At 38.7% G+C, this 15,084-nt stretch overlaps 1 protein-coding gene across 1 annotated transcript in view; it reads right to left on the bottom strand.

Moving 5' to 3' along the window:
- The window catches only part of LOC134178428 (retinal-specific phospholipid-transporting ATPase ABCA4-like), a 29,905-nt gene extending 14,821 nt beyond the window's left edge, over positions 1-15,084 (bottom strand). Inside the window, exons 1-17 of the mRNA XM_062645309.1 lie at positions 14,964-15,084; positions 10,692-10,785; positions 10,091-10,320; positions 9,954-10,025; positions 7,494-7,674; positions 6,598-6,719; positions 6,223-6,529; positions 4,825-4,933; positions 4,571-4,747; positions 3,766-3,880; positions 3,594-3,701; positions 3,180-3,262; positions 2,110-2,248; positions 1,642-1,743; positions 1,478-1,580; positions 1,162-1,326; positions 1,038-1,093 (exon numbers count right to left, since the gene is read on the bottom strand). Coding sequence (XP_062501293.1) covers positions 1,038-1,093; positions 1,162-1,326; positions 1,478-1,580; positions 1,642-1,743; positions 2,110-2,248; positions 3,180-3,262; positions 3,594-3,701; positions 3,766-3,880; positions 4,571-4,747; positions 4,825-4,933; positions 6,223-6,529; positions 6,598-6,719; positions 7,494-7,674; positions 9,954-10,025; positions 10,091-10,320; positions 10,692-10,785; positions 14,964-15,035 — 2,235 coding nt within the window. The 5' untranslated portion in view covers positions 15,036-15,084. The remainder of the gene's footprint in view (positions 1-1,037; positions 1,094-1,161; positions 1,327-1,477; positions 1,581-1,641; positions 1,744-2,109; positions 2,249-3,179; positions 3,263-3,593; positions 3,702-3,765; positions 3,881-4,570; positions 4,748-4,824; positions 4,934-6,222; positions 6,530-6,597; positions 6,720-7,493; positions 7,675-9,953; positions 10,026-10,090; positions 10,321-10,691; positions 10,786-14,963) is intronic.

The raw sequence follows: 15,084 nt of genomic DNA, 5'->3' as shown, positions 1-15,084 counted from the left end.
AACTAGTATGTAGCACTGTCTTTATACTACAAGTGGCTACCATTACATGTGCAGCATATATCTGCAATCATCATAGTGAGGCTGGGAAAATTGCCTTTATTATTGATCAGCTTTGTTTAGCCTGCAGTATGATTTGATTTTCCCATTTCGATCTTTATGGCACTGGCAATCAATTTATGGTCACATGATGACCATGTGACAAGGATGCAGATAACTGATGCAGCTAAATAAGTGGTATTGTTACTTCTGTTACAAAAGAATAAGTCCAAGGACTACACAGCCACCATACATACTAGTGCTATCTATGTTTGAGACGGACATACGTGGCAGAAGTCAAAATGGGAGGGGCTAGCCACAAAAGTCAAAAGAGGGAGGGGCTGGCTGCACGTGACTACAATGGTGATGACACGGACATACATGTGCCTTGAAAGACAAAAAAATTGTCTGACAATAGAGTTGGTCAATTTTATGAAGCATAACTATTAGGACGGAATTAATTTGTACGACAACAAGTCTACAACTAATTTGTGTATGAGAAAATCCAACTCCATTGATTTATTTGTGCGATGAGCTGTGATCGCACAAATCGGATGAATTCCCCCAATTTCTTCTTTCATGGTAATACACTCATACATACCTGCACATGTACTGACAGGCAGGCCAGCAAAGTAGAAAGCAGACAAACAGGCACATGGATGCCAGTAAGAAAAAGAAAAAGGCAAAGCAGGCGTGTGAACATGTGGATGAGTGTCTAAAAAGGTGAAACGTACACAGTGCCACAAAAATAGATTGCTAGTGATTGGTTAAATGTTTAAGTGCAAAACCTGCTAGTCCAACAAGCAGATAGAAAGCCACTCATTCACCTATTGCACACAAAACGATGGCTGGCAGACATACAATTAACTTGCAGCAAGCACTGGCAAAATACGTATTCAACTTATTGGCACTGAAACCTTAACGATCTTTCTGCAACTGCCCAAATCCTCATTCAAGTAACTCTTACCATTCATAGAGTTTGTATGCCAAATTGGACTTACCTTGACTAAATGACAAATAGACACACCAATCTCTAAATTGGTTGAGTCAGCCTCAGCTAAAAAACAACATTGCTACAACTACAAATTTTTAACACTTTACCTCCTCTCCCCTACAACAAATGACCTGCAGTTACTGCATCTTCTCCAGAAGTCTCTGATAGCACAGATGTGTAGCTATTACGATTTCCATGAGCTGTAAACTTCAATTTCAAATTTGTACAGCCAAACACCTCTCTCCAGTATGATGTCATAAATAGAAAGTACCACGGCCGAGGAATGCCATATTTACCTTTTGCAACAATAAAACTCACATTAACTTAAACAATGATATCAATTAAAATAATGAGTACATCTCAAAATGACCATATATCTTATGAAGTGTAATTGAACACACCAACAGCAAGCATAATAAGCATAAAGAAATAAGCAAATCTACATACCTGGGAAGACGCTGTCTACGTACCATACTATGATTGCATAAAAAATGGTGTCAAGAAAAATGAAAGCATTTGCCGTAAGAAAACTAAACTCATCACCTGGCAGCTAAAAATAGAGAAGTTGATGCTGAAGTGTAGATAGCGTGTAAGGTTGTTAATACACATACCACATTCCTTCTGATGTTGTGCCACTGTATTCCAATGCCTTGTTCTTCGTACCGAGCAAGATACATCCCAGCAGCTCCAAATGCAGTTGTTGACAATAAAGACTATAGATAACGTTTAGTGAATCATAAAGACTTTGAAGACAAAGACATGTAAACCAGATATGAACATGCATACAAAGATGAAAGACTAAAGAAACAGACAACAGAATACAAACCAAAACACAGCTACAAACAAACAAGTAGCCAAACAAATTAAATGCATGTTATGAGAAAGTAGACAGATAAGAGACTGAAGTGGTGAGTAAGTGCACGCGCGTGCGCATGCATGCACGCACGCACGCACGTGCACGAGCACACACACACACTATCTAGATTAGCTTTAGAGGAAAAATAATCTATATTTGCATACATACATATAATTAAAGAATGATGACAAACAAATAACAAGCAAACAGTTCAATGACATACCAGTGCTGCTTTTAGGGAAAAACCAAATTCAGTTTCATTGTTCAAATAGATGATGAATGGCAAAAATGTCAACATGTACATTAAACCACCACACAAAGCAGCAAAATTTGCCTTATTAAAGAACGTTGAGATAACAAAGCTAAAGAACAAAGATTCCAATCTTAGACACATCTTTTCATTATTACAGTCCAGATTTATCTGTGTACTAAAGAGTACACATGCATGCTAAATATTGCTAAAACTGGTCATCTATTCATACTCACTGTGCTTAGAAAAGACACAAGATATACATAGTAATATTGTTAAGAAGGAAAGAATAGAAAAATGATCACTGAAATGATAAGACAAGTGGAGATACAAAGGTTAAATTAAGTCAGTTGCCCAGAACATACACACATAAAATCAATAGGAAAATAAGTGAGATTATGTTGAGTGAGGGCTGAAAATGACAAACAGACCTGGACTGTACTGGTTCTCTGACTACATAAAAATATATGGATAAGAATGACTAAACAGATGCAGTAATGAAAATGAATTGAACAGACGAGTCAATGAAACTGGACAGAGTGAACTAGTCAATATAAACAGGCTAAACAATGCAGGACTAAAATTGGGCATTCACATGCATGCACAGATGCAAAGCACAATATAAAATCAATGTATCATGGTAACGGTAGGTATGAAAAACCTGGATAGAACAAACAAGTGTGGTAGAGCTTAGGGTACAAAAAAGGTAGAGTTTATAAACAAGAGACCGGTTGAATACTGTACACAGCAGGAATATCCAAGTGGTGGTGTAAACGTAGAGTACGCATCTATAAAAGCATAATCTAGATAAGAAGTTGACTACATTTAGAAAATGCATAAACATAACTTGTGCAATTTACTATGAACCAGTTTGCTATATGTGCATGTGCCACGATGGATTACGTAATCTCCCCACACATTATCATTGTACTTCTACTCAGAAAAATCAACACAGGTCATATAAACAGAAAAGTAAAAAAGTAATGGTAATGCACAATACCCACACATCTTAATTCATGAATGACAGCACAAACATAACTCACCTAAGCATGATCGTTGCAACTGTGAAGTTCAGCATAAACAGTAAAACAATTAGAAAGTTACTGTTTGCAAGCACACCACCAAACTAAACAACAAATTTTAACAATTTAAAGTGATGGTGACAACACAATTTGTCTTATTGTTTGTTTGTCTTATTGTTTGTTGCTTGTAGTTTGCCTGTCTGTAAGTCTGTTTCTTCGTCAATCTATCTGTTTGTCGATCTGCTTGCCTGGCTATACGTGACTAGCTGCCTAATAATACGCGTGATTAGTCTTTTTATGGTCTGCAGTACTGTGCTTCTACAGAAGAAACCATCCACTGCATGAGCCCAGCAGCTTGCTGTCTATGCTATTTTATTAATTAAATTAATAATTCAGTCTACAAAATTTTCATCAGTTTAACTTCACACATCCTACCGACATGAGAGCTGTTAGTAATGCAGCCGAAATCCCCATGATAATAAAGCTTGTGCTAAACCACGAGAGCCAAAAGGACAACACTGGCAATCCCATTATTTTCATCATCTATCACATTAACAATGATACACTGGCAAACTAAGAATTTACATATTGCACAGCAATACATAACCTCTTTCAGACGATGTTCTTGTTCATGTACAACATTTTGAATAACCATAGACACTGAGAGTACCCAAGCAATGCACATAAACAAAGGCAGTGTTGTAGAAAGAGCTGAAGCAAAACTGTCACAACAACTGAGTTTGTTTAAATTGCTAAAATTTATAACATTAACTTCAACTTATGTCTGCCTCGATCATCTCTTCACACACACACACACACACACACACACACACACACACACACACACACACACACACACACACACACTCACACCAGCCCAGTCACCCAACAGCCCAGTCACCCGCCCACCCATCACCCACCAGCTTGCCCATCACCCACCAGCCCACCCATCACCACCAGCTTGCCCATCACCCACCCGCCCACCCATCACCCACCAGCTTGCCCATCACCCACCCGCCCACCCACCGAACACCCGCCCACCCACCCGCCCGCCCGCCCGCCCGCCCGCCCGCCCGCCCGCCCGCCCGCCCGCCCGCCCGCCCGCCCACCCGCCCGCCCACCCACCCACCACCCAACAGTCCCCATTATAATTCACCTGTCCGTCCACTCACCCAACCACTCACTCATCATCCATCTGCTCATCCATCCACCCACGCACCTGTCTACACTCTCACCCACCTGCTCACTCCCACCCACTTAACTCCCTCAGACGCACATGCAGACAGATGCACGAACACACACACACACACACACACACACACACACACACACACACACACACACACACACACACACACACATGCAGACGTGCGCACGCGCGTACACACACACACACACAAATACACACACACCTGTCATAAATAAAGCAAGGATAAGGAAATCTTTGCAGATATCCACCAGGCTCATTAACTGTGTTGTTTGTAAGAACATTGACAATTCCTCTATCGATCATGTCCTGAATGTAATTAAATCCCATTGTTTCATACGCTGTGTGCACACGAAATGACTCAGGACCAGGTGTCCAATATCTAATAATGATTTAATTAAGAGATAAAATAACATTGATCAACTTAAGAGATAAAATAACATTGATCAACTGCCTTACGAATTTCTCAGTTTGTTTGGAGAGTAAACAAATGTTTCATTCATTCTAATTGTGTACCGTACATCTTTCTTCAGCAATCCTTTATCATCCAAATTTTCAAAAACAACACCTACAATAAGGCACAACAAATTTGCAACAGAAAGTTTTCACATTACAGTTCAACTCGTTGACCAAAAATAACAATTGGAGGTTAATATAATACAACAACAAACAGTTAATAAAGACAACAGTAGACACAATAACAACTCCTAAACACCATTCACAGTTCAACGTTTATGGAGCACTGCAAAGTATGTTTAAATTCCTTTTGTGTATTTCAGCACAAATAGACAGCTAAGTAGACAAAGCAAACTTGTGTAACCTTGTGTCATGATGGCTAGACATGATGTAGGACAAAGAAATGGTCAAACAAATAGATTCACATACAGTTAATAAACACAAAACAGACAAATAGAAAATATGCAGATATGTAAAGCATATGAACAAGCAAGAAGATGACATAGATAGAAACATGTCACACACACACACACACACACACACACACACACACACACACACACACACACACACACACACACACCACACACACACACACACACACACACACACACACACACACACACACACACACACCACACACACACACACAGCATTTGACTGGCTGTTTGGTAGTTAGTCTATTTCTATGTCCATCGAATATTGTCAGTTCTTGCGTTTGTCTGTTTGTTTATCTATGCTTCCAATTGTGTGTGTGTGTGTGTGTGTGTGTGTGTGTGTGTGTGTGTGTGTGTGTGTGTGCGTGTGTGTGTGTGTGTGTGTGTGTGTGTGTGTGTGTGTGTGTGTGTGCGTATGTGTGTGTGTGTGTGTGTGTGTGTGTGTTTGTGTGAGGCTCCCGACTGCAACAAAGTCCATCAGCTACTAGGTCCTGGTAAGACTTCGGGTGTTCACACCACAGTTGGCATTGCAGTCGGTGCTCCTTCGAGTACCCGGCCAGAGATTGCTTAGCATGGCCCATAGCTCCTGCGTAGTGCACAGAAACCCAGCCCCGTAACAAACGGCAGCTCCTTAGCCATTTGCCATTTACTGTGTGTGGTGTGTGTGTGTGTGTGTGTGTGTGTGTGTGTGTGTGTGTGTGTGTGTGTGTGTGTGTGTGTGTGTGTGTGTGTGTGTGTGTGTCCCAAACACAAGAACTGACAAATATCTGATCAACATAAAAATAAACCAACTACCAAACAGACATTCAAGTAAAGAAACAAAACCATAATATACATAATTTATATTATCAGTTACAGACCCACAAAACCCAACAAAGGACTTCTATTACCACTTCTTGTGTTTAATGACTACTGATGCAACTCACAAAGCCTCACAGACTTCACACGCACTGCAATTTCTTACCTGCCCATACTGCAGACCCAGCCAATGACTGTAAAGCTGCATGCTTCTCAAGTTCTGTTTCATTGGAGCACCCAATCCATTGGATCTTAATCCTGTTCATTATCATTTGAAACACTTCAGCTACATAGAGAGTAGAAGGGGTAGCTGAAGTGTTAGTCACTGATTCCACATCAGCTGGATCAAAAACAGATTTTGCAAAAGCACAATTTTGTTTGTTAATAGCAGTCTGAGAAAGAACTCTGTAGTGTTCAAGAAAACGATTCAAGATATGCTTCACAGTTTCAATTTCAGCAAATGTTCGATTAGCCTAATTACATCAATTCTATTCTCAATCACATATATTCAATTATCTATGCAATTTGGCATTTCTCATACCTCTGTAATTACCTGCCTCACACTCAGTTTGTCTGGAGCATAAAGTATCTGAATACCTCGCAGCAACTTTTGAGGAAGGGAATTTTTACCAGGAATCACGGCCCAATAATTTGTAGTTGAACCTGTAATAGCAAGAACAGTCATTGCAACTTTGCACAGTAAATCATGTGTAATTAATCAGAACTTTAGTCAATATCAAGCTGTAACTGCATAACAAACACTATAGCTCTGTGAGACATCAAAGAAATAGTGTTTCGTAGCTCGCTTTTCATTAGCACTCATGTTCTAACCCTAGCTATGCTTACCATAAGTGCCTCCTAAAGTAGGAATACAAGTGTTAAAGATGAGTGCATGGCTAAGCATGCAAGCACAACTGTAGCTGTCTTGTGTTTTCATGTAGATATACAACAATTTCTTACATCTAGCAGGCATCCATAAACCGCCAGTACACACTAGCATTTAGTAAAATCCAAATACAGTGTATACCCACCTATTAAAACACTAGTACTCAGTCTTGAGTGTTCTAATGGTTAATGACCCTCATAGTAAACACATACTTAGTGACTTGCCTATGACAACATAAATTGAGCTGTCTGATCATATAGTATAATAGTACATACCCACTGGTTGCACTAAACAGGTGACCACCTTAGGGTGTGCATTACTATAATAGAAATTGAGAGACTGCGATGCATGCCATAATCGGTTAATATACAGAAGTATGTAGCTGCTATAAATTAAGTTTAATAAACTTTAGTCCTTTGTACAGTCCAGAAAGGTATACGGAAGTTACTCCGTCCAACAACTCACAGAGATCAACACTCATATTATGACATACCTACATACATGCATACATACGTACATGCATAAACCACCTCACAATGCCTAGTACTTACTTTTACAGTTGGTACATTGTTCAAGACAATGTCTCAAAGACTGACCGCAGAAAAAGTGGACCAACAGCTTGCCTAATTGGTCAGTTGTCAAATCTTTTGACTCAGTGTCTGATGGAAAATTGCTGGCCAACTGGTATAATGGAGCTTTCAGATAATGTTCCATTCGTGCCAAAGTAGCACACTACACATTCAAACAGCACAACATTAAGCAATCTGACTTTGCAGCAACAAAGCAAAAGCACTCTCAATTCAAATACACAATTAACGAATAATTGCAAAGACTATGTCTGCAATACAAGTGCAACACAACAGCCAAATAATACATCTTGTAAATAGACAGCAACATTTCCATTCTGATACATACATACATACATTTTTTTTGTTACAAGGACCCTTAGGGCCCAGGTTAGTGCAGACACTACTAAGTACTTGCTACGATACTTTCTACCATACTCTCTACAATACGTTCTACGATACTAGCATACAATCTACGATACTAGTATACAATTGAAACACTATCAGCAGTCACTGTTTATGTGTAACTTCTTCTTTGCTTCTTGGACAGAACCTGACACTCCGGAGAGAGAGGCAATTGTATGTTAGTTCCTTGCCCAAGGGAACTTATGTATGTGGCCCTCCCGCACTCAAACTCTGACCCAAACGTCCCGGATGTTCCCAATCTCCAAATGTACACTCTAACCAATTGAGCCACATACATACATACATACATACATACATACATACATACATACATACATACATACATACATACATACATATATATATATATATACATATATATATATATATATATATATATATATATATATATATATATAGTACAGTTACACTAACAGGGTAGTACAGGTACTCTTACAGTAGAGCAGAGTTACACTTACAATTGACAAACTCAAATTATACTAATAAACCACAATATAAATTATTATTGTTACAACAATATATATAATATCAATATTACGTATTCCAGTTTCATTCAAATTGTTACAACGTTGTCTTTCCATTCCATATCAAACGTATTAAACAAATGTGAGCACTTTATACAGTAAACCAATATCGTATGATGTGGGAGTAAGAATCATCTTACAAAAACTGTAAGTATGCTAATTAATAGTAGAGATAAAATAGAATGAAAACAGCTTGCTTAATACCAGATGACTGAAACAACCAACAATACATAAGCATACAATTAATGAATATACATATACATAAGAACTGTACAACAACAATAATGATCAAAATTCTGCTGCTAAAGGAAAACATTGCTGTAGATCGGCCAAGAGTGTGAAAAAACAGTACGTTGCAATTAGTTTCTTCTTGCATTGCTTTCATTTTAGCTCAGGATTGCAAACGTTCTTTCCATTGTCAAGTAATAATAAAGATTTTATGCCAAATCTTGTCAACAATCAGACTCAATACGAAGTACAAAATATCAATATTATTAATTTACAATACTAAGTCTTGATTGCAGAAATTGAACAATATACAGATTTCTCTATTTTGACAAGACAAGATGCTGGTACATTAATTACACCGCACTAGCTGTTGCCATTTATAGACAAAAATACACAAACATACAATTGCAATGCTTTAACATCCACATGAGGTAGCAATTTTCGTTCATACATATGTAGTGATCAAGTGTCACTCAGCATTTGAAAAATTGATATAAACAGATCACAGACTCAATATTCTAAATGCTCCACCAGTCACATATATAGCATTGTCTCTGGACAATTTTGTCTAGGAATTACACTGCAATATAATTAGAATAGCCAAAAGTAAATTATGTGTCAAATGGTCACTCTTGAGTACTGCAGATTCAATTCCCTATTTCAAACAAGCATCATCCTTCTTTGCTAATAACAGTTGATTAATCAATTTGCAAATGCTGTGCCTGTATGATTCCGTAAATTTCCCAAAAGAATTAATAGTCAATCCGATAGACAGCTTGGAGGCGGTTAAGTAGTAAAACTGTGCTCTCTCTATATATAGAGCACATACTGATATGATATAAGTCACTTTCTTATATCTAACAAAGACAATATTTTGCTTTGCACCTGGTTGAATGGAAGTGCCTAGCTGTTAGACAGACAAGTATGAATGTCAAAAGTTGAGACATAGCAAGAAACAACGGTTCATGACTTTGTTCAAATTTGACATTTTTAAATCAGATACAGACTAAGTAGAGACAGTCTTATAACAAAAATCCAAAGCAAGCTGAGCTTTCCATACTGTTAGATCTTGCATGCTGTAGCAGTTTAAGTCATTTCAATACTGTTGATACAGTAGACAAAAATGCATGGATGTTGCAAGTCTAGACATATGTGATAAAGGCATATTAAACTTGTTCAAATGAAATTTGGCAATTGTAATCAGATCAGAAACTGAGAGTAGGCAATCATACAAAAAATCCAGAAAAATGGGTTGCATACTGCTTACATCTTCTTGTAGCATATTAAGGTCACCTTGATACTGCTGATACAGTGAGGTATTGTTCATTGAGGCTAATTGCTGTGAAAAACAAAAATAAAATGTTGAAAGTAACAGCCAGATTGCAAGCAAAATACTACAACTACCTGGTTGTGTTGACGATGAGAAACTTTGGCAAGATCAATGTTTGGATCTTGCAGCATTAATGTTGCATTACGCAACAGTGCAGTCACAGCTGAATTAAAGGTGTAAAAGGTATTGGTGTCATTCCATGTACCATTATAGGCATGTTTCGCTATCGGATCACATCCACAAAAAGTACTTTGCAGAAATGGAATAAGACCAGCTGATGGCAGTGCTCGTGAGTTGTACATTCCTAGTTAAAAGACAGGTGTTAGCATCAGATACCAGTCTACTAGCCAGACAGAGAAACAGATCAACTTATGCATGCAATTTATAAATACATACAGAGAGACAATCAGACAGACAGAAACCGTAAACGTGTAGAGAGATAGCTCTACCTGTGGCCAACCTAGTAGCTACAAAACACATTTAGAGTTAAATGATTTTAGATAGGTTAGCCTGTAATAGCTCTGATTCATGCAAACTTATTTCATTGACAAACAGACAGATAAACAAACTGACAGACAAAAAACACAAATAAATGAACCACTATAGATTTTAACCACAAACTACAGAACTGGCTTCAACAGAAATTTCAGTGCCATACTTTGCTATTAAACTCACGTGATCCAACATTCACTGGTTCATTGCTCTGACGAATAATAACCAAAACAACCATCAGAACCAAAGGCCACAAAATCTCCAACACAGTAAGTACCTAGAACATAGTGTGAGTGCAGTAGTAACCAAAACTGCATTTAAGCAAACAAACAAAACACAAGCAACAGGAAAAGTCATCTGTTCCAAAAGTATCCTGACATAGAGGCAGAACTAAAATGTGTCAAAGACCCATATATTCAGTAGAGTTCCATTTCTAATATAACACAACTGCAAATGTAGAATGCTAGCACAAAGCTGCAAAGCATACTTTATCCCGTTTTCAATACCAAAAAGTGAAGATTGATCATTCACAAACCAGATGTGTTAGATTCAAACAAATTACTTTTACGTTTCCTGCCATTAGCGATTTCTTCCAAGAAATGATTGATTCTACAATACTAGACATGACCATCCAATATGAGACTGCTGCCAGTTCTCACTGATGAAAAGTGTCCTAGTCATTGATGCTCAATTCAGTTAAGGAGGACAAATCTGCTCTACTTGCACGATCAATGCTTTGCACTTCTCTTGTTATAGTCACCCATAGAGAGCCTTTTTTTGCATCACCCACCTGGGACACCCACATAAGTTGAAGCAAACAATTTCACCTTGTTGACGCCTCACAGCACAACAACCTCACGTTGCTAAAATTTAATTCGACTTTCCAAAAATGAGTCAAAGCTGTTCATTGCTTCTAGTGGTCAATCAACCCCTCTGCACTCAACTGGAGCATTTTCAATGGTTGTCTAGCACAAAGTTAAAGACAGAATTTAGCTAAAAATTACTCTTGTCACCATTCCTCATGTTGGAACTCTTTGTAATCTTATATTACCGTATTTCCGCAAATAGTGACCCATGCTCAAATAATGAATGCCCCATGGTGAGCCTATACAAAATAATAATGCCCCATGCTCGACTAGTGCCCCACTGGGGTACTATTTAAACCCATGCATGCAGTTATATGCATGCGCATCTATCAATGTGTATGATTGAGATGAAATAAACATCCAGATAGAACCACTGAGTGATGATAAAGATTCAACGTATGAAATAGACCAGGAATACAACTCAAGTGAAAGCGAAAGTAGTCAGGGGGTAATTGTAAGATGAGTTTGTTTGTGTAGTGTGATGATGTCCATGAACAATACAACAGTCTCTATGCTTGCCAAATAATAATGGCCATGCTCAAATAATGCCCGATGTTTTAGAAATATGAATAATTACTACCCCGTGGGGCACTATTCGCAGAAATACAGTAGTTAATCTAGAAATGCTTAGCTTTTAATGCTTAAGTTTAGGTTTCTGTTTTAATGCTTAGGTTTCTGGCAGGATGCAATGTATGGGCAGTTGAAATTTGGTGGAGATCTGATGTGCTGTTCCAGAGAAATTCAAGTGCCAGTGGAGGCAGCTTTGATCGGCAACAAATTGCATTGTCCCAAGAAAATTCTGAAAGACGATAACAGTTTCACTGTTGAGATCCATTGATTCGCCATGCGTGAGCCAAATTCGGTAAAGATCAGACCCAGGGCGACGGAGATATGCACAGCCACACATAACACAGACAGACAGACAGACAGGCAAACAGACAGACAGACTCATTAGCATAGAAAGATTAGAAAGTCAAAATGTAGTTTTGCAGTGTAATTTTGTATGCTTTAGAACAGTAATGGTCTTGTAGTGTTAAGTTGCTCATGATGTAAACGATAGATTTAAATAGAAATACACGTAATGAGACAGACAGACAGACACAGTCCTAGGGGTCGTACAAAATTATCGACAACTTCAGAAGCGTAAAAAGTGCACACTTTTCTGGAGCCTCCCTCCCCTCCCTAAAGCGTACGCAATATTGTTGATGCACAAGTCAATAGCTTGACCATTGTTTCCATCAATTAGAGGATTAAGGTGTGGTCTTCAACCCTTCTGTATTGATACAGTTGTTCCTCCATTCCAGTTGACCCGCTCCAATGATGTCAGCTCGAGCCATTCAAGTGAACAAGGACGAAAACATTGAGAAAGTCATAATAGCTAGAGACAGCTGGACTCCTTACGAATGACTGATGTTGTTCTAGACAAAACCAGAATAGGCTGCCATGGTTGTTCTAGACCAAAACCAAAATAGGCCGCCACCATTGTACAGTACATGTTGGCAAATCCCATAGATATGGGTGACTAGCACAAGAAAAAAGCATGATGCAATTTCGGCCATGGAAAACAGAGAAATCAGCACGATCCATTTGCTACTGATTAACATTTTATAAAACGTACAAAAGCCATAAACCCTCCACTGGCGTCAGCTTTGTACGCTTGTGAAATTGTTGACAACTTTGAACGACCCTCTAGTAGCTGTGCCAGTTCAAGTAGAAGATTCATGTCCCTTTCAACTGAATTCCAAATCAATGACTAGGACACTTTCATAAGCAAAAACTAGCAGCTGTCCATATTAGATAGCCATGGCTCATTTGGAAGAATCACATGCATCGTTTCTTGAAACCACTCTCTGACAATAGAAAAACTACAAGCAATTGTTCAAAGCTAGAACATTTGATTTATGAATGAATGATCAATCTTCAAACAAACATGCATTGCAGGTTTGTACCAGTGTTTCAAATGTAAAAAAGACATACAATTCTAATTGTTACGTGACCACGAACAAACAAGAGTGCCAAACTGTCATACTATTACCAATTAATAAAAAACCAAATGTAGCATGACAAACAATAAGAATCTGTCGATAGACTGTCATTGATCAAGCAATGGAGTCAACCTGACTTCTGGCATTTAGTCTCAATGTCATCAGCCAATTCACTACAAAGGGCATGTAGCAGCCCCAATATATCTACAACTGTCCTGGCCAATAGGCTGCTTAAGAAACAGGAGGGTGAATTAAAACCAAAAACAAACCTTATGATGTCATCATGATGTCATTGCATGTGTTGGTGACAGTTATGTTGAAGAGTTGTAAAAACTACACAAATCCTCAGGTTGCTATTGAAGACACATTTGTACACGTTCTACATAGACAACATTGCTAGTTCCATTTGCAATGTATATCCACTATTGTTTTACACTTGTCCAGTACACTGTGATTTGCCCAAGGAAAATTTACAGTATATGAGAGTATGTAACTCTATGCAGCCATCTGAGATGCAAGCCAACATTTACTTCTCAACGTTTTATGTGATGGCATAAAGAATATGAATTAAAATTTTTGGCCAAAGAAAGTCATTCTCTTTTCAAGCTATCATGTAATCTTGTAGCTGCATCAGCGCCACAGTCTTCATTCACACAAGATATAAGAAAACGTTAGGAAAACTGATGGAATCACACATTCCAATTCTGGATCACACATTCCATATTCTGGATCACACATTCCAATTTCTGGATGACACATTCCAATCTCTAAATCACACATTCCAATTTCTGGATGACACATTCCAATCTCTAAATCACACATTCCATTTTCTGGATCAAGTTCCAATTTTTGGATCAAAAATTCCAATTTCTGCATGCTGGCTGTGTAGGGTAGGTGTACCTAATTGTGGATACTCCCCGGTAATTTGAGTTACAATCGCTGTTTTTCTCTGGTAACCTGCACGAAGAGACCGTGAAACATGTCCGATACACGCACCATTGTCTAGGCTTCGTAACTGTACCTGTACAACTACAATGGCGGAGAAAAACATGTCCACAATTAGGATACACCCCCGTTTGAGCTGTTCACAGACGGTATCCCGTATATTTTGCTAGTGCGCTAGCAGACGTTGTGCGATTCTAGACGTACAGGTATTGTTCCAAAGCTTAGACATTGGTGCGTACATCGGACATGTTTTCCTCTCTCTCCGTAGCAGGTTACCAGACAAAGAGTGTTTGTAACTCAAAATACCGGGGAGTGTCCACAATTAGGAACACCTACCCTACTTGGCCTGCTAAGGGTTTTTGCACTTCGCAAAGCAGGCTGCACACTACGGACGCGACTCGTTCAACTGCAGCGTCTGCTAAAATACAAGAACGACACACGTACAGGATGAACCCGTCTGCAATAATTTCTCGTTGCCTTAGCTAGATGTTCGATCTTGCGACGGGTGTCGACCAACAGACATATATCCCAGATCTTCGTTTACAGTAACGAAAGCTGTCTGGCTACGCTTAGTGGTAGACACTGAACATGCATGACTCAAAAGTAAACCCACAATATTGTTTACACTCACTAGTAGAGTCTACTAATAATCGTCTCACCGGTTGCCTTCTCCTCAGCGTGAGGTTTTTCCACATGAGAAGTTTCAGCTTTCTCATACTATCCATATCCATCGTCTTGATGTGAACACTCTATACTGTTCACGAGGAGGTTCTACACCAC

The sequence above is a fragment of the Corticium candelabrum genome, chromosome 1, assembly GCF_963422355.1.
Source record: "Corticium candelabrum chromosome 1, ooCorCand1.1, whole genome shotgun sequence".
NCBI classification, from domain to species: Eukaryota; Metazoa; Porifera; class Homoscleromorpha; order Homosclerophorida; family Plakinidae; genus Corticium; species Corticium candelabrum.
The sequence above is the reverse complement of the archived record's forward strand: the minus strand, read 5'-3'. Positions and strand labels throughout refer to the sequence as shown.